At 34.6% G+C, this 26,267-nt stretch overlaps 4 protein-coding genes across 7 annotated transcripts; 2 read left to right on the top strand and 2 right to left on the bottom strand.

Annotated features, from left to right (window-relative positions):
- Positions 1-322: 322 nt before the first annotated feature.
- LOC142533980 (protein BIIDXI-like) lies at positions 323-2,627 on the top strand. Its single transcript, XM_075640921.1, has 3 exons — positions 323-557; positions 855-1,400; positions 1,995-2,627. Exons 1-3 carry the CDS (start codon positions 494-496, stop codon positions 2,603-2,605), a joined length of 1,221 nt encoding a protein of 406 aa, XP_075497036.1. The 5' UTR covers positions 323-493; the 3' UTR covers positions 2,606-2,627.
- Positions 2,628-6,763: 4,136 nt separating this feature from the next.
- On the top strand, positions 6,764-14,523 carry LOC142532439 (uncharacterized). The gene is made up of 11 exons (XM_075638738.1): positions 6,764-7,010; positions 7,554-7,848; positions 8,076-8,221; positions 8,421-8,517; positions 8,643-8,720; positions 8,812-9,081; positions 10,001-10,338; positions 10,638-10,850; positions 12,968-13,111; positions 13,197-13,433; positions 14,071-14,523. Exons 2-11 carry the CDS (start codon positions 7,695-7,697, stop codon positions 14,521-14,523), a joined length of 2,130 nt encoding a protein of 709 aa, XP_075494853.1. The 5' UTR covers positions 6,764-7,010; positions 7,554-7,694.
- A 1,416-nt stretch (positions 14,524-15,939) lies between these two features.
- On the bottom strand, positions 15,940-18,092 carry LOC142533761 (uncharacterized). Of its 4 annotated transcripts, none has more exons than XM_075640652.1 (3): positions 17,958-18,092; positions 17,195-17,509; positions 15,940-16,074 (listed from the first exon to the last, which is right to left on the bottom strand). In XM_075640652.1, exon 2 carries the CDS (start codon positions 17,506-17,508, stop codon positions 17,227-17,229), a length of 282 nt encoding a protein of 93 aa, XP_075496767.1. In that variant the 5' UTR covers position 17,509; positions 17,958-18,092; the 3' UTR covers positions 15,940-16,074; positions 17,195-17,226. The 4 variants fall into 4 exon arrangements, with proteins under 4 accessions (XP_075496767.1, XP_075496764.1, XP_075496766.1 ...); XM_075640649.1 differs by having other exon boundaries at positions 15,940-16,104; positions 17,224-17,509; XM_075640651.1 differs by lacking the exon at positions 17,958-18,092 and adding an exon at positions 17,749-17,772 and having other exon boundaries at positions 15,940-16,104; positions 17,224-17,509.
- Positions 18,093-23,266: 5,174 nt separating this feature from the next.
- Positions 23,267-25,045, bottom strand: LOC142533192 (F-box protein At1g67340-like). The gene is made up of 3 exons (XM_075639871.1): positions 24,709-25,045; positions 24,458-24,620; positions 23,267-24,289 (listed from the first exon to the last, which is right to left on the bottom strand). Exons 1-3 carry the CDS (start codon positions 24,969-24,971, stop codon positions 23,540-23,542), a joined length of 1,176 nt encoding a protein of 391 aa, XP_075495986.1. The 5' UTR covers positions 24,972-25,045; the 3' UTR covers positions 23,267-23,539.
- Positions 25,046-26,267: the final 1,222 nt, after the last annotated feature.

The following is a 26,267-nucleotide window of genomic DNA, read 5'->3' as shown; positions in this document are numbered from 1 at the left end:
AATCAATAAATAAATATTTAAAAAATAAATAATTATTATTTTTAATTTTTATGTTTAGATATTTCATTATTAAAATAATAAAATAAATATTTTATTATTATTTAAATAATATTTACATTTAAAATTAAATAATAAAATTAACAGATATTTATAATAATTAAAAAAAATGCTGGCGCAGAGGCCACCTTTTGTGCCAAATTTGACGCAGATGTGGAGGCTACACTATTTTGGCCGTTGGAGTAAATTTTTGCACCAAATTAGTGTTAAAACACTATTTTGGTATAAAGGTTAGAGATCTTAGAGGGTATTTATTATTTTGCAGTTCGACTGCGTCTCTTCACAAAAATGAGTTTCATAAATATTTTTCCAAATTTCTTTGACCAAAATGCAAAGAAATTTCTCTGAAATGCAGCATTCATTATCATCAAAGTCAACTATCATGCAGCTCTAAATAAGCATCATCCCCCCCATTCCCCCTTCACACACGAACACGATGGATCGTGTGTTCCAATTCCTCCTCTTGTTCTTCATTTACGTCACATTATCAAATGCTGCAGGTATATTTTATCTTCTTCTTTTGTTTTGTTTATAACGGGAACTGCATTTCTATTTGATACCCATTTTTTTGGCTGCAGTCACTGTTTGTGTGCACATTTTGAACCCATTGTGCATCCGAAGATCTTCATTTTTATTAATTTAAATACGAATCTGTCAACCTAAAATTTGTTAACATCTCTCCCCCAATTGGACCAAGTAGAAAACGAGATGGACGATCTCATAATATTTCTCCTCTTCCCAACTCCCAGATCCGCCCCCTGTACAAAATTTCTAATCACATCCTCTGATTTGTGCAGATATACTACAAAACCCGGATTTCGAAATCCCTCCAATGAATATAACCGAAAACGCGACTTCCCAGTTATTGCTCCTCCACAACAAACAAAACCCGATTCCAGGATGGTCGTTCGATGGAACAGTGTGGTATGTAACTCCAGCTGCCAATTTATCTTTGCCAGGAAATGGCCACGCGGTTCAATTAGGAGAAAATGGTCGAATCAACCAAACATTCAAAGGGACTGATGATTACTCGGATTATATTCTCACTTTCACTCTGGCTGCTCAAAACGAGAATTGTTTCAACAACTTTACGGCCGTTAATGTTTCGGTTCTTGATCATGAATACGATGATGATAGATCACGAGTCTTCTCTTTGGAGAGGAATTTGAGCAGACAGTTGTGGATTAGCTATGGATTTCATTTGGGATCATGGGGAAGTAAAACGGATTCCATAAATCTCGAGATCATGAGTGTGACACAAAATTTGGAGCGAAATGTTACTTGTTGGCCCGTTGTGGATAACTTTATTGTGAAGAGAAATCGAATGCCCCGATGGTACGAAGGTATGTAGCCTTTTTTATTCCTTTGTATAAATATATATGAGTAGTTCTCTTGTGTGAGACGGTCTCACGAATCTTTATCCGTGTGACGAGTCAACCATCGAAAACTAAACTAAACTATACATATAAAGCTAAATTATAATCAAAATTCACGAATTTTAAATATATCATTTTGTTAAGAGTTGACAACTATAAGTTGAGAAATTCTATTTGAAAGATATGGAAATGAAGGCATACATATCTTAATTCTTAGGTGACAACTATTTATTTTCGAGGTTAGTTTTATGATATTATGTGAGTTTGACTCTGTGTGTATTTTTATATACGATGTTCATATGACTATTTGAATTCGAAACAAAAACATATTTGAAATTTATAATAAACATCTTATATCAATTATACGACGGAGTAACACACTAAGTATAACATAAACCGAGCTATTGTTCGGCTATAAAATTCTTTTGTTATCATTCTAAGTTTGTACCTCTGCAATTTAAAAAAGACATCTCATCCCCAACTCTAATCGGCCCAATAAATTTTTTTTTTTTTTAAAAAAAGACATATTTTTCATATTCGAAAATTCGATATTTCTCGCAGGTAACATGATAGCAAATGGAGATTTTGAGATTGGGCCAGCAGTCATCAAGAACTCCTCAGAGGGAATTCTTGTAAATGAAGAATCAAGCTCATACCATACCCCACTCCAACAATGGAAAATCCTCGGAACCGTAAAATACATTGATTCTAAACACTTCAAAGTCCCCCGAGGCAACGCAGCAATTGAGCTATTTTCTGGTTATCCATCTGGCATCCAAGCAGATTTCTTTTTCCTAATGGAAAAAACTTACACTTTGAACTTCACTCTAGGTGATGCTGATGATTCCTGTGTAGGAGATTTATTGGTATTCTTACAAGTGGGGAATGATGTAAGGAATTACACAGTCCAAAGTAATGGGACGGGATCGGCTAATTCCAGACATTCTGTAAGTTTTAGTATTGCATCCGAATTTTCGAGGGATACTTCTATAGCGTTCTATAGATTCAATGAGACGTGGGCGAGCGATGGTGTCCTGTGTGGTCCTGTCCTAGACAACATAAGTCTGTATGTGCTGAGTTCGAATTCGAGTTCGAGTTCAACCAAGATGGAACTTTGGTATGGTGGTGTGATTTTTAGTTTGGTACTTCTTGGTATGACGACTCTTGTGTAAGGAGGTGAAATGGGATTTGAATGCTATTCGGTTATTTTACTCGTAATGACGAAGGACGGACTAAAACATGAATTAGTTGGTTAGATATTGGTTAGGATGTTTGATATTGATACACTTGCGGACATCATTGTTGAACTTTGAAGCTATGTATTATTGAGAAAATTATACGTGGTAAACAATATTGGAGTGAGACACAAGAATTTATGACAATTTACAAAGTCCACGGGAAGTGAGCAACAAGATTCACAGTATGAAGCAAATTTAACTTTTAATCAGAACTTTTTACTCACTGAACTTTTTTACATTTCTCAACTCTGTACAAAGAAATATTTCGTGAGACCGTCTCAAATCATACTTATTCATAATCACATAAACTCATGTGAAATTGTCATACAAGTCAATTATGTGATACGATCTCAAACTCTACCCGATATATGAAAAATATTATTTTTTATGTCAAAAGTATTACTTTTCATTGAAGGTATGAACTAAGTTGACTCATCTCATGAATATAGCTCCGTGAATCCCTCTCACAAAGAGACATACTCTTAAATAATATTGTGATTATTGGCTAAATAATAATATGTTTGGTTTGATAGATCAAATTTGAGATAAAATGGAAAATTACAACTTTGTTATCTTTAAATGATCATTAAACATAAATAAAATGAATATACAAAAGCACCAATGATATCATCTCGTAAGTCAATTTTATGAAACGGATCTCCAACTTCACTTGATCCATTAAAATATATTATTTTCAACTAAAAGTATTATTTTTCACAACATACATGAACCATATCGATCCGTGAGATCATTTGACTAAAGACATAATCAAATAAAAATATAAATGATAATATTATAATTCTAATTCAACTATTCAATTGACGTGGATAAATAACACACATAAAACTGCGACTAAACATATGATTGGATTGGAATACTAATCATATCAAGAAAATCAAATGCCACGTAATTTTTACACACGTTTTATGTGAAATTTATTTATGCTTTACTAGAACATATATTGTCTCGCTCAACTGTATTCAAACTGTATGATTATGCTCAAGAATATATTCAAACTTGTTGGACAGGTTTTTAATTATTTTTCTATGTTTTATAATTATTTCAATGAACAACGAAAACTTTTGAAAGCATAAATAAAAATACAAAGAATTTTAACGTGGTACTTCCAATCGACTAAGTCACGAGATCACGCCCAACTGTCAAATAAAATCCATTAAGTACACGCTGTTACATACCATTACATACTTCATCTCAACATTAATTTCGATATCATAAACTGTAAAATAGGATATGAAAAGAAAAAAAAAAAACAGATAAAAATAAGCATACAATATCTCTTAGAATAATCAAAAGTAGTATCTATTGTAATATCATAAATAAAAAATTTCCTAATGCTCAATTTATATTGGAAAATTTAACGAATCATCTATTAAATTTGTTATCAACCATTCTTCCATGTATTTTTCAAGACAAAAACTTATGTGAGACGGTCTCACGAGTCGTATTTTGTGTGACAGATCTCTTATTTGGGTCATCCATGAAAAATTATTACTTTTTAAGTTAAAAATATTATTTTTTATTGTGAATATCAATATGATTGAGACCGTCTCACGATAATGTTTCGTGAGACCGTATTACAAAAAACATACTCATTTTCCAAATACTCACAATACTAACTTGCACGTCAGAAGCATGTAGAGATACTAATTTTTTAAACATTTATTAAAAAAATATGATAATATTCGCTACGGCTCCAGTGGGTTCCCTTAACCAAGCCACTGTCTATGAGTCATCGACTCATTCTTCAACAGGCACGCGGTCAGAGCCCTGACTCCTCCCACTGCTTGGGAGCTTATGGTTTCATGTTCTATTTCACTTCCCGATGGGGGTTCTTTTCACCATTCCCTCACGGTACTACTTTGCTAACGATCACCCATGAGTATTTAGCCTTGCAAGGTGGTCCTCGCTGATTCACACAGAATTCCACGTGTCCCATGCTACTCGGGTCAGAGCATAAGCTAGTGATACTTTCGGCTACTGGACTTTCGCCATCTAGGGTGCAGCATTCTTCGCCTAGTAGCACGACGCTTGTATTGCTCTCCCACAACCCCGTTTTCACGGTTTAGGCTGCTCCAATTTCGCTCGCCGCTGAATGCCTCGATCCAATGTTCGAGCATCAGGCGCAACAAATCCATTTTGAATCATTCACAATTGACAAGTTGATTCGAATAATTTAGTGATTTTTTTTTTATCAATATTTATAAAGATTTTGAAAATTTTATTAATTTTACTCCAAAAAATATTGACATTTCAATTAAAATAAAAAATTTCCCAAAACCAGAAAACTCAGGCGCCCCGCCATGTATTAACATCGGATACCCCTAAATTCAAATCACATTATCGGGGACAAGGCTGGTCCTTGGGGTACGTCTCTCTGTCTGGTACTGCCGGGGCTTGTAATAAATATATATTGCTACGGTTCCACTTGTCACTACACAATTGGAGCTTAATATTTTCAGATTAAATTAGTATAAGATTAATTTCCCAATGTCCCAATGCTCCTATTAAACATGTTATAAGCAACAAAATTATTCAGAATCTAATTTTGGGCAGAGATTTATTTGCCGGAAGAATCTTAATTTGTTATAAATTTGTCAAGAACACTAAATCATAATCGTAATAGTTTAAGATTGTCATCTTATAAATTTGTCAAGAACACTAAATCATAATCTTAATAGTTTAAGATTGTCATCTCTTTCCACTCTTTAAAACTCAATTTTAGGCTCGTGTTTTTTCCGAATCCGAGTCTCTCGTTGAGCTAGTTTACATTCCATGTAATTTCGAGTTCGAATAAGAACTTCAAATGTTTTATTGTCAAAAAGAAGATTCAATCGATTGACAAAGACATGATAAGTAATTTAATTAGTTTTTTATCATACTCGATTCATCGGTAATCTTATTAAATATAATTTAGGAATTCGATTATGACATTGAATATATTTGGAACTCATCTATTCTATTTTGATTAAGGATGATGACATGACAGTAACCATGTAGAGGACATCATTTTTTTCTTCCAACTTTACCCTATACTAATATTACACTTTTGTTGTTTGTTTTTTTTAAATTTCAACCCACACTTTTATTTTTATTTATTTTTTATTTAAACAATTCAAATATCAATTTAGTCACTCCATAATTTGTCAAATTTCACTTTAATTCATCGATAATGTAAAAAAGTCTGTACACACATGCATCGCGTGTACAGAAGAACTAGTATAAATAATGTTAGCGACCGACAACATCAATAAGTTTATATCGGAATTGTTGTAATTAATAAATTGAAATTAAATAACGAAAAATCAAGAAAAACTTGTAAAAGAAAACAACGCAAAAGAGCTACAAAAGCTGATTTGGAACTGGGCAGCAAGTGAGGCATTAGAGCATCCAAAAGGGAATCGCCCCAATGTCCCAAGTGCTGCCTGGAAAATGGCAGGATGCACTTCTAGTCTTGTTTTCACGAACATGTGTGAGTTTTAACTTTTAAATGGATTTTCTGCTATTTTTTAACTCCAAAGGTTTCTTTTGATGAAAACTTCAAACATTTTAATCCCAAAACATACTCACATGATGAAACAACATGTCCGTACACACAAACAACATTAAATAAGAGAACCCAAGTTGTCAATTTTTTTAAAAAAAATAAATATGAGTGACGTATCTTATATTTAATTTAAGGCAAAAACTTGTGTGAGACGGTCTCACGTACCATATTTTGTGAGACAGATCTCTTATTTGAGTCATCCATGAAAAAATATTACTTTTTATGCTAAAAATATTACTTTTTATTGTGAATATTATTAAGATTGACCTATTTCACAGATAAAAATTCGTGAAATTATCTCACAATATACCTACTCTTAATTTAATATGGTTGTATAAAGGGAATGATATGTATGGAACTTCAAACCAATCCAAAACCTACTTATTGCTGACGTCGCTATTAAATTGGAAGCGCATGTGAAATACACGCGCGATTATTTTAATTTATTTTTATTTGTCTATCCATGAATTCAAAGACATAAATCGTGAATTTAGCCAAAGGGAACATAGATGTATATTTCTCACTGAAAACAATACACAGTATTTGTAATTTTATCTCAGTTTTCTTCAAAAGGAATTTCCATCCCTTTTCATTTTCCCTCTCATTTTTTTCATTTCCCAATCTTCGGAGGGAAAAAGGAAAAAAATCAGTACTCTTCCGATATTTTGAATTAAACCCTGGTACTTCTTCAATCTTCGACTTCCACCTCATTATCTTGCTGTGCTGCTTCGAAGGAGCTGCGATTTTGTTGATATTTTCAACTTTCAGTTCCAGGTACGAGCTGTTATTTGTTTCTTCTGAGTTAATTGGCATTGAATTAAGCTCAAATATGCTATTGACACGTTGCTATGCTGGTTTATGTGTTGTTCTTAGGGTTTTGGAGAATTTTGAGTTTAGGATTCGATGCATTTTGCTGGAGAATCCGCTCATATTTTATTGTTTGTGCAGTTTTTGTTTGTTTGTTGGTCTAATGATTAGTATGATCAATTGCTGGGTGAATAGATTCTGTTGTGAAGTTCTAGCGTTTTTATATCATTGCGTGTTTCTCGATCCAATTATCTATAATTTATGCTTTTATTGCTATGGATTAATTCAATTGAGCATTTTCGTGTTTCGTGCTTCCTTATAGAATTGCCTATTACTGGTTTGCCAACCATGGATGTGTTTTGCACTCGTATCTTTTGGCCACACTCAGTCGAGCTATGAATAATTGCCATGTTTTGTTTTTGCCTACATTTTCAGGTTCTGCTCAGTAGAATGAATTTTTTTACTAATCAGTATTGCTTTATGGATATTGATGGCTCCTTTCCTTTCCAGATTTGGTTATAAGACTTGAGTAATTCACTCCTGAAGAGTTGAACTAAGATTTGGTGACTTGATATCTAGGTTGATTGGTTCATTTAAATTCATCGCTTTTATCTTGAAGCTGGGAGTCTGGTTTGAATTCCTCTATGCGAGATGCAGACCAGGAAAAAAGTAGCTGGAAGAAATTCTCAAGACCTACCCAGTCCTAGGGTTTCAAGACTACAAAAAAAACTGGTGGGAAATGTTCAAGTTCAAGCAAAGAAAGTTACTGAGCTAATCACGTCTTCTGCTAGGAAGAAAAAAGTTGGTGAGTATTTGAATTGCTTATCCAGCTATAGCCTTGTAACAGTCTTTTCTTCCATTGGATAAATCTCTTTGCATTAACTTCACCTTTACTATCAATGATGCCATCTTCTAGATTTCTCTTAATGACACATCATTTACCAATTAGTCATCACTTCTAGAAAGATCTCCTTTTTGGTGCGACTGGAATGGTTTGAACTTGCTGACGTGGTTTCTGTTGCAATTTTTAAGTTGGTACACTTTCTAAAGCTGCTGAGGAGCCAGTCGGTGGAACAAATTTGGATACCAAATTCAGAGTGGTGGAGTTTGATGATTCAGATGTCTGTTTGAGCTATGATGCTGGGGCTGGATTTGACAGTTCTTGTATAGCTAATCAGGTAATCACATGCTTTGCATATGCAACATATCTTGACATGTATTATGCTTCATCTGCAGTGCTTCATACATATCATTACCTTCCGTTGGTATTTGTTAGATTGTACAGTAATTATCGAGAAATTCAACGTGTCAAATTACAGTGTTAAGAAACAAGAAGCATATTAGATGATATGAAATTTGATTCTTGTCATTTTTTAGGGCTTTGACAATGAGGCTACTAATTGTGTCATGGACACTATATTTTCTCCATCCTTTCATGTTGCAAGAAGTATTGGAGCAGAAATTTCAAGAGGAGGTAGTTTCAGATAATAACTGATTTCCTTTTATTCTCTATGCATTTTTTAAATCATTATGGGCCTATTTTTATCTGGTGTACTCTATCTTAGTATATGGATTCAATTACCCTAATCTTTCTAGCAGACTTCTGCTCGTTTTTTCAGCATGGGAGCCAAAATATCGAGGAGTGTGGGAATAAGAACACACAGATAGATTGCCCTGGTATGTAGTACTAGAATAGAAACCTATATTCTCATCCCCAACATTTTTTCACAAGTTTGTCTGCTGTATCATACTATCATTGTAAATTTAGGCGGTGCCGGTCTGTCACCTGAAGTTTCGGCTATATATCTTTCCATGAAAAATTCCAACCTAGAATGTGTAGATGAGAATAATCAAGATCACATGTCGGTCGTTGTCTCACGGGATAATGAGGATGGTGAAGAATATGATGATTTTGACCCATACTTTTTCATCAAGAATCTACCAGACTTGTCTTCGGTGGTCCCAATGTTTAGGCATATGCTACTGCCTAAACAGACAAGAAGCTGTCCATCAACCTCTCTTGTTCTGGACTTGGATGGTAAAACGTTTACATAATTTCTCTCTTTTAGCCTTTTGTCTTTCATGTATGTGAGGGCTTTTCTGCAAGATCTCAACCAATTATCTCACTCTAGGTTAGGGGTGTAAACGAATAGAGCAAGCTGATTCGAAAATATTTGATTCGTACGCGTATTTATCAAATTCGAGCCGAATTCAAACATGTTTTTTTTTGGAGCCAAACTCAAGTCCAAATTATTTTGTTCGATAGTTCGCGAGCCGCATTCGAGCCTTAATATTTTATTGATATAATATAGTTATATATTAAATAAATAAATTTTGAGCCTTTCCGGTACTTATTTTGGAACAATAGTTCGCAAACCTGTTCGAATCTTTTGAGTTAATTCGATCCGAATTGTTGCCAAAATTTTCGAACTTCGAATCGAGCTCAATTAGAACTAATACGAGCCGAATTCGAGTGTTCAATTTTTTGTCATATCCAATTCGATTCAGTTCGTTTAACTCTGGGTTGGAGAAGTTCTTTTGACGGGGGATCTTACTGATTTTTATGCAGTTTTGAATAAAAAATTACATTGTCTGAATCATTTAACGCTATGGTTATTAGCAAAATCACACGCATCAAGTTACTGCTTAAATACTTGGCAACTCTGCAAGTGCTTTCTAAATCATTATTAGTATCTGCCATCTTTTAGTAGTTTTCTTTGTTTGAGCTTTATAGCATCCACCAAATGCTACAAGTTGAATTGGTGAACACTTTCTTGTGAGCAAGCAGTAATTCGTTTGTGTCTCTGTTTTTCATCTCCTTCAATCTGTGAAGCGATGCTGAATATACGACTACATTTTCCCTTCCCAAATTTCTTCTCATATGCCTGCTAGATCAATTGCGTCACTTTTTTGCTAGTATAGTGACATGTTCTCAAATGAAGATTTATGCTTGGCAGAGACATTGGTGCATTCTACGCTTGAGCCATGTGATGATGCTGATTTCACGTTCTCCGTTAATTTCAACTTAAAGGAGCACACAGTATATGTGCGATGCCGTCCTCATCTAAGGGAATTTCTGGAGAGAGTATCCAGACTTTTTGAGATCGTCATCTTTACTGCCAGTCAAAGTATTTATGCCGAGCAACTTCTAAATGTCCTGGACCCAAAGAGGAAAATCTTTCGACATCGTGTATATCGTGACTCTTGTGTTTTTGTTGATGGGAATTACCTCAAAGATCTATCTGTTCTTGGCCGTGACTTGGCACAAGTCATTATAATTGACAATTCTCCTCAGGTAATATCACTGTTCATTTTACTTCGGAAGCTTTCTGAATCAGTGCTAGCTTATGATAAAAGCCATTTCATTTTTCATCTTCTAGCTGAATTTTATATAATTTGTAAATAGATGGAGATTATATGATGCAACCTTTCAACGAGTTCCGATGCTTATGTTCCACAATTTTCTCAGTGGCATGATGAAAACTTTTTGATCCTGCTTTTCTAGAAAAGAATATTATATTCAGCACTTTCACAGCGATGCTAACCAAACTTTTAGGTTTATCAAATTGGACATTGTTTTTTGTTTCCATTCAGGCTTTTGGTTTCCAAGTGGATAATGGAATACCGATCGAAAGCTGGTTTGATGACCGATCTGACACTGAATTGCTATTGCTCCTGCCCTTTTTGGAAAGTTTAATCGGAGTTGAAGATGTAAGGCCCCTGATCGCTAAGAAATATAATCTCCAAGAGAAAATAGCAGCAGCAGTTTGCCCTTCAGATTATAACATAGGCGACCCATTTGAAAGATGATCCCCCATTTTCTCGTCAAAATTCTTGGACGACCATGAATTCTTATAAACCATTCTCTGAATCAGTTTGAATACCACAATTGGTGTCGGAAGTGAAGGTCGAAAGCTACCTGGTATTTCACCCATGACATAGTTTGATCTCAGGCAATTTGAGAATCGCGATTTCCGGATTATTGGCTTGTTTTCTATCTGACTGTGTAGGTAGATCGAGATTAGCTTAGTCTTGGGATTCTAACAATTGTCCGGGCTAGTAATTAAGTTATTAAAACCCCAACGTTTTTCAAATTGAGCAGAATAACTATATTTACTCCTGGTTTTGTGTGTCTTTTTTTTTAAAAAAAAATCAGGTTTGTGTTCTTTTCAGTTGATCATCAATTTAATTTTTTGCTGTTGTGATTTCAGTGCTTATTCTGGTTGAGTATGTTTGTTGTGTTGGTTAACTCTACTGAATTTGACCCAAATGTGAGGTATAACCAGGGGTATAACTAGGGTTATAGTCGAATTTGGCTCAAAAAAATTGTTTGATCATTTTCAAGTTTATTTCGAATAACCAATAGTTGATTCAGCAATCCGTGTTCGAATACTTTACGAGTTTCTTCTGAATTAATATCTAGTGGCTATAACTTATTATTTTTATGTTCGTATCATTTCGATTTTTAGGATGAAAGATCAGACGATAATATTAGTATAAAGACGGAGCGAGTAAATTATTTTAGGAATTTAATTGATTTTCCCAGATTATCTTTTAGTTATCATCTGTTCATACAATCACGTGGAGTCAAATATCGACTAAATATTGATGGTGTAAAGCAACAAAGAAAAATAGTGTTATCGTGTGTTCACATAATGATGATGTAAATTGTAAAGCAATAAAGAAAAATAGTAAGAAAATGCGAGAGTTCACAAATATTCGAGCGTAGCGAATTCTTCTACTTTTTTCCTCCGTTTTTCATTACATTTTTTGCATTTGAGATGACTTTACCGGATTGGATTGAGTTTTTTAATCCCCCCCCAGGGTTCAAGTCTAAACCAATTTTTTAGAAACTACACCGAAGCACTACTAAATTTTTAACCCAATTCAGCATATACGATTATTCAGAGTTTAGCTCTCCAAGTCTTGAGGCAGCACTTTAGCCCAAGTTTATCTCAAAATCAATCTCATATTGTTCTACTAATAAAAAATTATAAACCCACTTTCTATGTTACTTGAAAACATCAGTAATTGAACATCTTAAAATGACACCATGTCCACCAAAGCATTTGAATATGGAAGTAGTGTTGTACAAGCAACAAATTATCTAAAGTGCTTGATGAGTGAACGACGAGTCCATAAAATCACACCAGTTGCATGAATTGGGCAGCGCCAAACAAATTGTTCGATTTGTTTTTCGTACAAATCAAATCAATAATCTCATTCCAAATTTAAGGGTTTTTTTTTAAAAAAATAAATCCAGATTGTTGGTTATAATTTTATAATATCTATATTAGTAGATACTTTGTTTTTTCTATTTATAATATGTTTCTACTCTCTCTCTGTCTGATTTGTTTTTTTCATCCGTTTCAAATTCAAAATTATCTCAAGTCAAGCATTCTTAATTTTAGATATTTTATTTGATTAGCTTCCAAAAAAAAATGAGTAGTACATATTAAATCTTTTAAGTACTCCTCGACTGCATAGTCTCATACCTGAACAGTTTTGGAATCCCTTTCCCTCAGTGTGTTAGTTCGGTTCATTCATGTTACCTTCGCTTAGAAGCCTGTCAGGAGCCGTTCATTATCCGTACAACCCCGTGACACCGACAATCACTTTCTGTCCTTTTCGTTCGGGGTCTCTGGTTCAAATATATAATACATTTTTAATATTTAATATTAATTTTCTAATCTTTTAATGAGGTGTTTTTATTTAATTTATTTTATGATAAAAATGGAGAAAAAAATCTTTTGGTATGAGAGTTGGTTTGGGGTTTTCAGAATAAATAACAATCATCCACCGATTCATGCATAAAACAGAGGTCAAATCAGCTGCAGCCTCCTCTAGAATATTCTTCCTCTACTCGATTAAGAGTCCTTCAGATCCTAAGACACGTGGCATTATTTTAACCATTCATCATATCTTTATGTAAATTACTTCGTACGCCTCACTTCACACTTCTTCGCCGACTTTGTATGAGAAGTTTCCATTTCCCTAAGCATACGTTATTGTTCTCTCTTGTAGAAATTCTCGATTCGAGTTTTGCGATTTATATGGCTTCGTCTCAGGTAATTGTTATTTTTTTTCTGTTTAGTTTTTTATTTACTTCAAATTGTTTACGAATTTACATTTTTTCGGTTCTTTTGTTGCCAGGTTGATGTTGAGGTCGACAGAAGTGATGCGGAATTGAAACACCTTGAATTTCTGAAGATTTTGGCGGTGCACGCCGTCGTGGTGGTGTCAAATCTGTACGACAACGCCAAACAGAATCCCGGTCCGCTCAAATCCACCGTTGAAACAGTGGAAAACGCCGTTACGGCCGTGGTTGAACCTGTGTACCAGAAAGTTAAGGGTGTTCCTGGTGATCTCCTTGTGTTTCTCGACAAGAAGGTAAAATATCTCAATTTTTTGTGTTTCTCGACATGAAGGTAAAATATCTCATTTTTTGTGTTTTATTGTTTTCGCTGGATTTGGAATTTTTATTTCTTGCAACTTTGTCTTTTCGAACACAATTTTGTAATCAGGATGATATCATGTTTATGCTCGTTGTTTCCCTTTTTGATTGATAAAAGTTTCCAGGATGTTCAAAGCTATTAAAAATATCCTCCAAGTAGTATGTCGTTTTGAAGGAAAAACTTGTCTTCCGATATAATCAAGTTAGCCAAGTTAAAGTTTTGAATTACTGTAGTCGGGAATTTCTTGTTTATCAAGTGATTGATGAACATCTTGATGAAGAGATTTGGCGAATTGGATAATTTAAGCTTTATTGCTTATTATTCCACAACCGTGTTTCGCTGGACCTCTTAGTAAGAAAACTAAAAACTTGTATCAAATTTTTTTTTTGAAAATTCATATTTCAGTCTCTTGAATTTAAGAAATAGCTTTCTGACCTCATCTAGCCGCCTTCAATTAATCTCTCCTGTCCTCCTCCGATTGAAACCAAGTGTTTCTATATGTGGTCCAGTTTCATTTTGTATCCAGCCTCGAATGGATCCTCAAGAACTCAGATTTCATTCTTGTTTCTTAGGTGGATGAGGCGGTCTACAAATTTGATGAGAATGCTCCACCCACAGCCAAGAAAGCTGTCTCTAAAGCCCGGAGAGTCGTGAAGAAGGCATCACTGATAGCACATGACTTGGCAGAGGAAGCTAAAGTTGCTGGTCCATTCACTGCAATTTCCCATGCTGGTGTAATTTCAAAGCAAATAGCTGTGAATCAATTGGCTCTCTTTTGGTTCAAAGCTAACCAGTATCCTGCTCTGCATGGAGCATCTGAGGTTGCTGTTCCTGCAGCTGTGCACTGGTCGGAGAAGTACAACAATTTGGTTAAAGATATGGCAACACAAGGGTATAGTTTATTTAACTATATCCCATTGGTTCCTGTTGAAGAAATGGCGGAGGCTTATAAGCAGGTGGAGGAAGCTGCTGGTAAGAAGACAGATGCTGGCAGCACAAGCGGCAGTGAATCGGATGAGGAGTAGAGGGTTGGGATTTGTTTTCAAGAGTGCTTCATTATAAAACATCAGGTCTGGGTTTGGGAGTTTTTTGATCTTGTGGATTGAAAGAATTGTGTAAATGATTTGGAATTGATACTTCTGTGTGTATAGTTTTTGTTTTGGTGGTTTCTATACATTTTGTGGCTTGTTCAAATTATGAAATTAGAAATTTAGTAAAGACAAAAATTGAGGAATCTACAACTACACAGACGATCTTTGCCGTGAGAAATTAGATCCCTCGTGGGGATTTCGTGATTCCGTTCGGTAAAGCAGAGCAAGAGCTGAGGGCTAAATTGTCGAGCAAACCCATTAGAATTTGAATAGTGAGAATCAAACAGTTGGCACATAGAAATATGTAAACCTCCTCAGTTTTAATATACTTGTTTTTGCTTTAAATTCATAAGATGAAATGTGTTTTTGGAAGAACATTGCCGGGATGCTTTTTGTGCTGCTTCTGTGGGTGTTGTTTGATCTATGTTAATATATCAATTTACCTTCAGAAAAATGGGTTCCTATTAAAGGAGTGCATAACAACATAGATGAACTCCGAATGACAAGTCAATGTGGGATGTGATTTGTTATTTTCCAAGGGATGTACAGGAAAAAGTATATTTATGCAGAAGAAAATGTTCTCTATTCTTCTATATCTCATTACTTGAACCTTATGCCAATAATTCACGTGATAGGGGATAGAAACGCAGTCACAGATCACTACAAAGTATATGTGAGAACCCGAAATTCCAGCCGTCGAAATTCCAGCCGTAGCATTTTTGCAGCAGCTAACAAAATTCAGCAGTAAGGCAAATAGTTCAGCAGAAGCTTCCAGCAGCAACTGATATTTCAGAAGCTGGTATTTTTTCAGCAGATATAATCCAGCAACAGAAGAGTTCAATAGCGTGAGATTCCAGCAGACAGCTACTGATTCCACTTATGACTTGTAAATGAAGCATTTATCATAGATTAAAGGCTGTAATGACACATAATGACAGATTATGGCCATTTATTTGGGAGGCTAACAGTCAGAAATTGCTTATAAATAACACCCTCAAATATCTGAATTGGTGTTACAAATCTTGAGTATCACTTGAAAATTCGAGCTAAGAGAGTACCTTTGTTCAAGCAGAAAAATCCAGTAGCGAGAACAGCATCAGTTTTGAGGCTAACGAAGAAGACGGTTGTTTTTCAATTCTAAGTTATGTTTTCGCTGTATCTGTTAAGACATTGTTATATCTGATTTTACATTTCCGCTGTAAAACATTAGTATTTGAGTTTGTATTAGACAACGAATTATTTAGTATTATGAATAAAAGGCTGGTTTATGAATTTTGTACTTCTGAGGCTTGTTGTTTTCGAATATAAATTTGAGAGTAACGCCGGGCGTGACAGTATCAATAACATAGATGCAGAAGAAAATGCAGTTTATTCTCAACCCCATAATTTATGTTCCACAATAATAAGTTTTGAATATAGAGCTTTCTTGGTCTCGCTGATCTGCAGCACATAGCCAGTAAAAAACAAAATACATCTCTATCCAGACTCCCTGAAAGCTGGATGCTTTAAATTCCCCTGCATGAAAAACAACACAGAATCATCAGATACCCCAACACAATTTTTCAATCATAACACTTTGATTCTTGAACGTGTGATTCCATTTTTAAACTCTGATTCTTGTTTGAGCTTCTGCACAGTTAACAAAAATAGAACTGCTGTTATCTTATCCTTAAATAACAAGGCAGTGTCAACATAAACCGGACAGGGATAAGAAATGTCTGCGGCATTTCTTTAGTTCTTAATTTGTTTCATAAAGGTTTATATCTTTGAGTTTTGAATGTACTTGGATGAGCGTATAAAACATCATTGCATTTTCTTAAACACAGTTAAATTCTCTCACGAATCACGTGCATAACGCCACGTAAGAATGGAGGTTGTGTTGGTAGAGGTGATTCTGGTGGAAATGTGAACAACTGGCCCTTCTAGGAAGGTGTTTATTTTGTGAACATAGGAAAGTTAATGCTGGAGAAATCAAAACTGAAACAACACCAAGGCCATTGAAACTTAATGCACAGCTGAAATGCCTGTGCTGGAAATAATATACATCTTGACATAAAAAGTAGGACGATGAAACAAAGTTTTACAACGACAGTTTGCAGCAGCCATAACTCGTGACATTAATGCCAACAACGAATAGGTTCCAAAATATTCTCACCAATAGTATATGCAACAACCTGTTTACATAACGATGCAGCGAAAGTTAGAAATTATGTAGCTTTTATCTTTATATGGATATATCACAAGGACTCTTCCAGAATCCATCCATCAGGTTCAGGCAGTATGACAGGCTTTCCATTTTACACTATTGAGAATAATGCAAATCCTGTAACTCCCATACGTACATATATGAATGCAACTAGTATTCATATCCAATATCAACAATTTATTTTTCGGTGTACATATAAAAAGAATCTCAGAAGCAACCAGCTTACATTTTATATTGAAGAAAAAATGAGAAGTAATTAATCCGTAACGCTCAAATAGTCTGCACCAAAATGTAGTCTCGTAAGAATTGTGACCCTAAAACCTATACCATATTTTTAGTCCTGAACTGTCATAAGCTCATAGTGATACTCATACAAAGTTTCTTACGTGTAGTTTCCACAAAAAGAACGGAACATGTTACAAACTGACCAATTATTTGGATGAGGAAGACGAAGAAGCTTCTTGGATGAGGTCATCATATGGGTCCCTGCGCCCTGGAACTTGGCTAATCTGAGAATCCCAGAAAATCTGAGCATTGTGCCGCTCGAAGGTCCAGAATCCATAGGGACGCAGAGGTAAGCTCCACATTTCCTTAGTTTTCTGGCACCTGTCTTTCCTATCATACAAACGCTCCCTAAATTTCCTGTCCCTCTCCTTCGGATCCTCCATCATTCGCAGAATCAAATTCTCGGCAAACTCCATTATGAATCCCATCCTTCAACATCACATTTCAAATACAAGCATTAAAATTAAAGGCGAAGATGTTCACTCAGTTGTTTTTGCCAGTGGTGAATGCAATCCTAGGTCAAATTATATCTTAAAAAACAATAAACCAACTAAAAAACAGGAAAAATATACATAAATCAGCTACGATCAAACATTTTTTGAGTTAAGACAAGATCACACAATACAATAGACAACTTCACTAGGATTAGGGATGAATAATCACGTAACTTTAATAGAATCGTGGAGGCTCCTAAGAAGATAATCGAAACACAAATTCTAGCTCCCGAGCCTTTTATGAACCCCTAGATTCTGACACAGGATCGAATAGAAAGTGAAAAATTGGATCACGTATGCAGCTGAACATAGATACAGATAAAGTTTGAAACAAAAAACCAAACAAACAGAGAAAAAAAATTGAATTTTGTGGATCGATTTACCTGAATCAATGGCGTGAACGGACTGATGAGACAGCAAGGCAAACGTGAAAAATAACTAATGGCCAATGAATTTGCCACATATCTCAGCCACTGATGCTACTATAGTATTGGGCTTTATCTCTAAGCCTGTATCAATCATATTTGGGTTTTAAATACAGATTTCTATTTCTTTCTGGAAGAGCCCACTAGTTCATGACCTATGATATCAGGCCCAATTTTATTTGTCTTGGTCTACAAGTTTAGGCCGATTAGTTGTATAGTGATATACAAAAACTTTTCGGAGAGTTTGAAGTACTTATTTATCATATTATTTTTAATTTATAAATAATTTATCTTACATAGATAAATCATTTTAATTACAATATTACTCTTAATAAATAATAATAATATTATTTTATTAATTATTAAAAGGACAATGATACAAAATATCATTTATCAGTCAAATCAAATACTATATTAACTATTTATCATTTTATTTCTAACTTCAAACTGAAATTAAATGTCGATTTTTTTGTATCTCACTAATTTGTCTATTACATAGGCTTAAAATATTAATATATAGTATTACATCATATAAAATAAACACACTGAATATTTAAATCATTTTGTATTATCTGTATTACCATATCTAATCTTAATTTTTAAATATGGTATCACATCCTTATTTATTTTTTTTAATTACAACACACGCCGGGGATTCGAACTCGGGGGATCAGCTATTCCGCATCCTTATTTATTTTCTGTATACAAATATAACACAAAATGTACTTATCATGCCACCCATTTCATTTATTAAATGGACCAAACTCTTTTCGTGTGCCGAGGCGGACAAAGGGCCGTATCCATCCGAAATAATTAAATATCCGCACAACTCTACCTCGACTGCATTTGTATCGACAAGCTTTTAATGCCAAAAATAAAACCAAGAAAATGTGATTTTTTTATTCTTTAATTTGTATTTTCATTTAAATATGTATTAAAAAAGGCTCTTCACTGCTATACTTAAATGTAATAAATGTTATGGTTTTTAAAAAATTTTAAAAACCTACTCGATAAAACATTTTGTTGAAGAAGCACATATTACTTTGGAATCCAGATTTAGGCGGTCGATGGTCGAGTTCAAGATCCAATTATAACAGTAATTTATATACAAAAATACAGCTTCCACATATAAACACATGTTAGGTATGTTGGATTAAAGGTGGGCTTTTAGGCTTATGGGCTTTCCATGTGAGTGAATGGAAATTTGGAAAGGTGAGTTTGTCCCACAGTGCTTTGTTCTGCTACAGTACTGCTGCTACAGTACTACTTCTGCGTGTTCTGCTTCTGCTCTGTTCACTGATAAAGTTCAGGTACTGAATTTGTTCGCTAGCATAGTACTTTGTGCTGCAACTCTGCTGGTTTGCCCGTTGTATCCTGGGAAACAGACGTTCGCTGAATCCTCGGAGCACATACCGGAGGGGGCGAATCTGTTTTAAGAAAACTGTACAAGCTACAGACCTCGGTTTGATTTAATTAAGCATTATTCTATTGTTTTCCTCAAGATACTGATTTGCTGGTTTTATACATTAGTCATACTCTACTGTGAACAGCACGCTTGTTTGGTTTACTGCATATATGTCCTGTTTTTCCATATATTTTGATCAACAAGATATATACTTACAATGAAGCACCACTTAATATTTTGTACATATATATATTTCGAGTGAACGACATGGGGAAAAAATGAGGCAATATAATCTTCCAAAATTAATTAATAGTTTGTAGCAAAATATTGTTAGGATGTCACTCATACGTGTAGGGTCTGAATAATCGAAACAAAGACATGAAATAATATATATATATATTCGAATCATGTGCAGACAACAAGAATCCATCCCCACAATATAATTGAGACATCGGAATTTACATTAATTTCTTTGTAAGCATTCCATTTCCTGGTGGCCCATATAAATAAAATATCCTCCCCTCCAAGTTTCATATTTTATTGATCAATATATATATAAATACTATATATACGGATGAAAAAATGTGACATTAAATATTACTGATCAAATTAAATCCTAAAGAATCTGCGAGCTTATATGTATATTATAATTCAAAGTAATTTGTAATTTTAAGAAGTCAATTCCTACTAAATGCGTAGATTAGATAGCCAGTGGCTTGGATCATAAGTGCAAGAATGCGAAAAGGAAATGCTTGAGATTTTTAATTGCCTGCACACTTGGCAACTTCAAGTTACATTTTTTGCAAGAAAATTAATTTAATTTACGCTGTAGCTGCATGATTAATTGCCATTTAAACTTACCATAAAAAAATTTAAAACGGAAGAGGGATTATTTTTATAGAGTTATGATTGCAAAATTTGGGGCTTTAGCCCTTGTAGTGGCTCGGGTTCGAGTGCTGGAGTTGAATAAATCAACTAAATGGACAAGTAATGTATATAGGCGACGACGCTAGAGGATTTGTTCGGTCTAGCTTATTATGTTATTTGATATTCATGGAAAATTTTAGGGTCTGCTTCCAGCAAGTGTCACTAGTCCAGACGCAGGTTTTGAAATTATCCTGAGCCTGAAATCATGAATAAGATCGTTAGAAGGGGGCCGAGAGGGTATCCCGGCGTAGCCTCTCCGACGCTCAAGTCGGAGACTGAAGATATATGAGCAGCAGCTAAGGGTGCTGCTGAAAACAATATCTTGAACCCCTGGATATATAATCTGGAGGCATGGAAAAAAAAAGAAAAAGGCTACTAACATGCAACTAATTGCTTCTGGTGAGACGTCGATATTGTCATTAATTTTGTAGCCATGTATGAGGTAATTCGGTACAATTTTGTTGCACTTGTTCGGGGAAAATAATAAATTCTTGTACTATTCTTTCCACCAAATATTTGACTTAAAATAGATATAATATTTCTCTTAGGCACCATACTACATTGCCAACAATTAATATTTTTGTCCCAACGCTACAATTTAATTACTAGTCTTTTTTAAATTTATAATTATTTTTGAATTATTATAACTTATATTTTTTTAAAAAAAATTTGTGCAAATTATTATCGTATAAAAAACGACGAGTCGAATTCACTATTTCATTCCGACACTTTTGATTTTTTTTTCATTTAAAATTTTGCTCGAAAGGAAGTAATCAAAAATGGCACACGCTTTGAAGATTTTTCGTGTTATTTAATACATTTATGTATGAAATTTTGATTTTATGTATCGAATAATTCGACAAATAACATCAATTTACTGTAATATCACATGTTAATCAAACTTGATAAGTTTAAATCAATCGTGTCCTTTTAAATATTATGAAAATATATTCTACTTTCATAATTGCTTGTGGAAAATCTAGCCGAAAATTTGCATTAAATATATATATTAACGCAAATACCAAAGAAAATTTAAAGTACATGAAGGAAGATCTGATGAGTTGTTTTCAATCACAATTAAGTGCCTATTAACCCCTAAGACTAACCAATGGACATGTTGTAAGATCACATAAACTGAATTATTGTAACAATTTTCCTCCCTAAAAAGCAAAAATTGATCTCATATCTCAAAATATCAACACATAGCAAATCAGACAATAGATAATGCGATTAATGGCAATAATTATCTGTATAAAAAAAAATTAACTTTTACACAATTTTTTCCTCTCGAAAATACATGTTTTTTTTTCCTGGAAAAACAACATGTTTAGAGGTCCGTTTATCCAAAAATGTAGAGTTCGTCATGTAATTGAGGTCGCGATATCATCAAGACATCGATAATAGTCTTAAAGTTAGTATGGATCTGAGTTTGTTCATTAGGAGGGGAAGATAAATAAATCAAGACAAATGGGTAACAATATAGGGATGAATCCCAAATGCAGAAAGCTTGTATTTGTTGAAAATATAGTGTCACACATTGTTGCCCTATTTGTGGTGTTGTGTTTGCATTCTCAACCAACAATTAGTTGCACCTCCAACCAACAAAGATGGCATGAAATGGCTTCTTTTTTCTTTTTTTTTTGGTTTGGGAGTTTGGACCACAAACAGTGGGCTATCGGTCACGAGTAGATACAATCGTCGTCGTCTAATCAAAAAATGATTTTTTTCCTTCAATTTATATGTAATATACTCTTCTAATCTCCGGAGTTAGGGCATAACTTTCTTTCCTACTAACATGTTCTGTATCTTAAAAAAGAAAAATTGGTTTAGATTATATAGTTAGTAGTGAATAATTAGTGATAAAAGAAGGAACAAGTGAATTCCATTATTAGATGCCCTTTTACATTTCTTTGTTTTTGTATCTTTATTTTTGAAATGGGGAGCATAAAGCTTTTTCTCAGACAAAGCACATTCTCCACTTGCATAATGCATTGTCTCCTTAACTTTTACCTTTGCCCTCTTTCTAATCCATTCTTTCTTCTTTATTTATTTATTTTTCTTTCTTTTGTTTCTGCTTTGGTCAATCTCTTGCAATCTGACAATTTTTGACCAAAACACATAAAGTAGACTAGAGAAAAAGAAACAGACACTTGCCTGAATCGTCAATTTTAATTACTTGCTACCTAGGATACCCTATGCCAGTTCACTTTCTGTTTTCCATTTTTTTTTTTTTTTGGTTTTATGGGCACATTATTTTTATTATTTTTTACATTCACGGGCCTCAATAACACTATTCAATAGAATAGATTTACCGTGGGAATCTGTCTTAGAGTCCCAATAAATGTGTCACTATATTTTAAGGTTTGATCGAATGAATAAATCTTATGGGTAGGATCAATATATATATATATATATATATATATATATATATATATAAGAAAACGAAGGATCTAGATGTATGAAATGTTTGCTGGTTGATGATAGACTTTTCAGATGAAGCTTCCTTCATTTCAATCTTTACCCCAAAGTTAAGGCAGATTTCAAGGATTTTATGTGGTTAGTTATTCAAATATTTCACATTTTAACATCCCAACTCTTCACCTAATAATTTTGTACAACACTCAATTAATTGGAATCAATGTTTGTTTGTTTTTTTCCTCAAGAATTTGCAGTTGTCATGACCCACATTTCATGTGATCTGCTGAGAAGTGTGATAAAAGGCCAGCAATATCAATATTATGTTATCATTTGGTCATGTTAGTGTAAAGAGACCTTATGTGTACGTATAAATCTTTAGATTTAATATGTGATAATCTAATTATGCTGTTTGGATTAATAATGATTAAGACTACATTTTAAAAGGAATTTCTAATCATACATGGGAAATTCGAATTATAATCAATATATAAATCAAATCTACTTTTAAATCAAATCGAATCGAATCAAATCAAATAATAATTTCTTTGTTTTTCATTTTGGATCTGAACTTAAGATTGAGTAATAAATAAACTCTATTTTACAAAGAAAGAGCGGGTAAAAAGTTCACTTGTAAAAACAAATGACCATTGTGAACTATTAAAATTAGATTTCCTTCAAAATTGGCCTCGAAATTTCCCATTTTCTTCATTTCACTCACCAACTTTTTACTCTCTCTTTCTCTAAAGACTCCCGTGCCGTTACCGTCACATTCACAGTCCACGCCTCGTTGTTAACTCTCCTCCATCGCTTCTCCGCCGTTGCCATTGATGCCATCACCATGGTCATTGCCATCGCCGTTAAAATAACCGTCGTCATCCGCCAGTCTTTCCACGGGTGCGCACTGCACCTTATGGCGCAGCTTCCAATCCAGCGCCTGGCATGCGCGAGAGCAGTAATTCACTGCTCCGCACACCGAACACCGACGGAATTCATGCCTCCTAGTCTCGGGTCTCCCGCAAGCCGTGTGTGAACAAAGACGGAGCCCCGAACCCGGAGTGTTCCCAATCTGATCCGAAAACCAATCGGCTAAAAACCGGTTCGCCGGATGAGCTTCCGGAGTTGGTACATTACACCCGAAATCACTTAGTAACGGACACCCGCTGCCAACCACGTGGCGGTGGGGATTCCACGTCAGCCACGAGCTGGGCGCCACAGCGGACGGATCCGCCGCCAGAAAGGTGGCTAACTCGCGCGCGTTAGCTTGAACTAAGAATCGGCGTCCCTCGGCGACGTTCTGCTTCACTCCGTAACCATCTTGCAGGCAGTGCCCAAGTTCACGAAGTGCGTCGACGTGGCCGAGAAACGCCGCGCGTGCACACAACGCCACGCCTGCCCGAAGGTCTTTATCGTTCTTCGAGCTGCCGCTGCCGTTGAACTGGACGATGGCGAGGGAGTAGAGCGCGGAAGCGTGAGATGCAATCGCCGCCTTCGCCATCAATGACGCACCGCTTCCTCGGTTGTGCAAACAGTAGAAACGAATCTGTGTCAGGTAATATTAATAAATCTCAGTAATTTATTTTTTAAATAAATATAGAAGTTCGCACTATGCATCGAGAGTCATTAACTGCAATCTCAAACAAAATATCTCATATTTTATTTAACATTATCATCAAATCCGAAGAGAAAAACGCTAAAAAATTATACCAACCATGCCTAGAATGAAACAGGCTTCGATATTTCCAGCTTCAACGCATAGTTTGAGGAATCGATGAGCGGACTCCGACCAGTTTTTGGCTTTCACTTCCAGCATTTTCTGCGAGGATTTGGATAACACCAGCGAATGGAGACCTAATCCGTTAAGCCTTTTGCATCTGTTCGTAAGACAAAATAAAACGAATGAAACTCGGATTCAGATACGGAAAAAAAAAATTATGTTCACACTGAAAAAATAACACATACGTTATCAAAACATTGATCAAATCAGCAGGACAGGCAGCGGTAGAACTGAGTTTGCACAGAATAGTCAGCACAATATCGTCCGGCAAAGCATCAAACAAATCACGTCCACCGGCAATCTGAGGGGATTCCTTCAACATTCTCCGGCAGGCGATTGTATATCCTCCGTTGACCTCCTCCAGTTTCCTTCTCTTCACGGCTCGGCTATTATTAGCGACGCACATATTCACCTCTTTAGGATAACACAGCCCTCTCCTGGTTCTCATGTGTTTGTGCGTGATTTTGTCTTTTGTTCTTGTTAGAGATAAACGGGGAAATGAGGAATGAGATGTGAAACGAGGGGATGTTACCATATATAAGAGCGTTGGGGGTATCTCTCGGAATTACGGAAGTGCCCCTGTTCTTTTGTCTGTATTATTTTACCTGCAGATCGTGGTCAAACGGCGTTGACCAGATCCCCGCACCCGTCGTCCTCTGTACTCTCTCCCACTGCGGTGAAAGTGAAAACTCAATTTTTACAGTGTCATTCATTACTCGTGCTTTATTTTATTAATTAATATACTTTTTTTTGTAATAATTTATTTATAGATAGGTATATTTAATTCAAATCAACTGCATTTATTTGTATACCTGTACCATCTTTGTGTTACAAATTCATTTGTTGAATCTTAAATTTCTCGAAATGAAATGATTTGAAATGCGTTGTCCTAATCTTTTTTTTTTTTATTAAATTCAAGATCCACCAAATCAAAGTTCAATATCAGAAATTATATACTTATTTAAAATGAAACCAAACAAGTCTTCGTTGGATCAACTTTTGTCCATGAATTTTGGTGAATTTGTTTTTGAAGTAGTTATTTCCGTTGAACGAGTAAGGGAGATGATTGGAATCAAATAAGATAATCAATCCGCATAAACAATAAACAAAATACCGTGCTAGATGCGATTTTTTTTTTATCTTTTAAAAAAATTAAAATTGTATTATTACAAGAGTAAATATCACGTGAGCGAAATATAATATTTTTTATGGGTCGATTTTTTCGCAAAATTAAAAATGTGGTATTGTTTAATAATATTTTATGTATTACTCTAATTATTCATTTTATTTTTATGTTACTTTATGAAAATATTTTCTGGATATCAAACTTCTCATAATCAGAATCTTTATATTTTGTATGAATTTATTGTATAATCACACAAAATATTAGATATCACAATTGAAGTGTTCTTTAACAAACATTAGAAGTTTGAATTCATCTAGATCTACGTTGACATGCACCGGATCTATGCTCCAAACCCTTAAGTAATCTCTATTTAGCATAAGACTGTAAACGAATCGAGCCGGTTTGTGAATTTTTCAAGTCGGTTCGATAAATATGTGATTTGTGAATTTATCGAATTCGAATATGTTCGAACTTTTTTCGAACCGAACTCAAGGTAAAGTTATTTTGTTCGATATTCCGTGAGTCGTTTGTAAACCTTGATGTTTTATTGATATAATATAAATTTTTATTAAATATATATACATTTAAAACTTTCAGACGTTTCGAACTTTCGAAACT

The sequence above is a fragment of the Primulina tabacum genome, chromosome 18 (genome assembly GCF_025594145.1).
Source record: "Primulina tabacum isolate GXHZ01 chromosome 18, ASM2559414v2, whole genome shotgun sequence".
Taxonomy (NCBI): Eukaryota; Viridiplantae; Streptophyta; class Magnoliopsida; order Lamiales; family Gesneriaceae; genus Primulina; species Primulina tabacum.
This window is presented reverse-complemented; position numbering and strand designations above follow the sequence as displayed.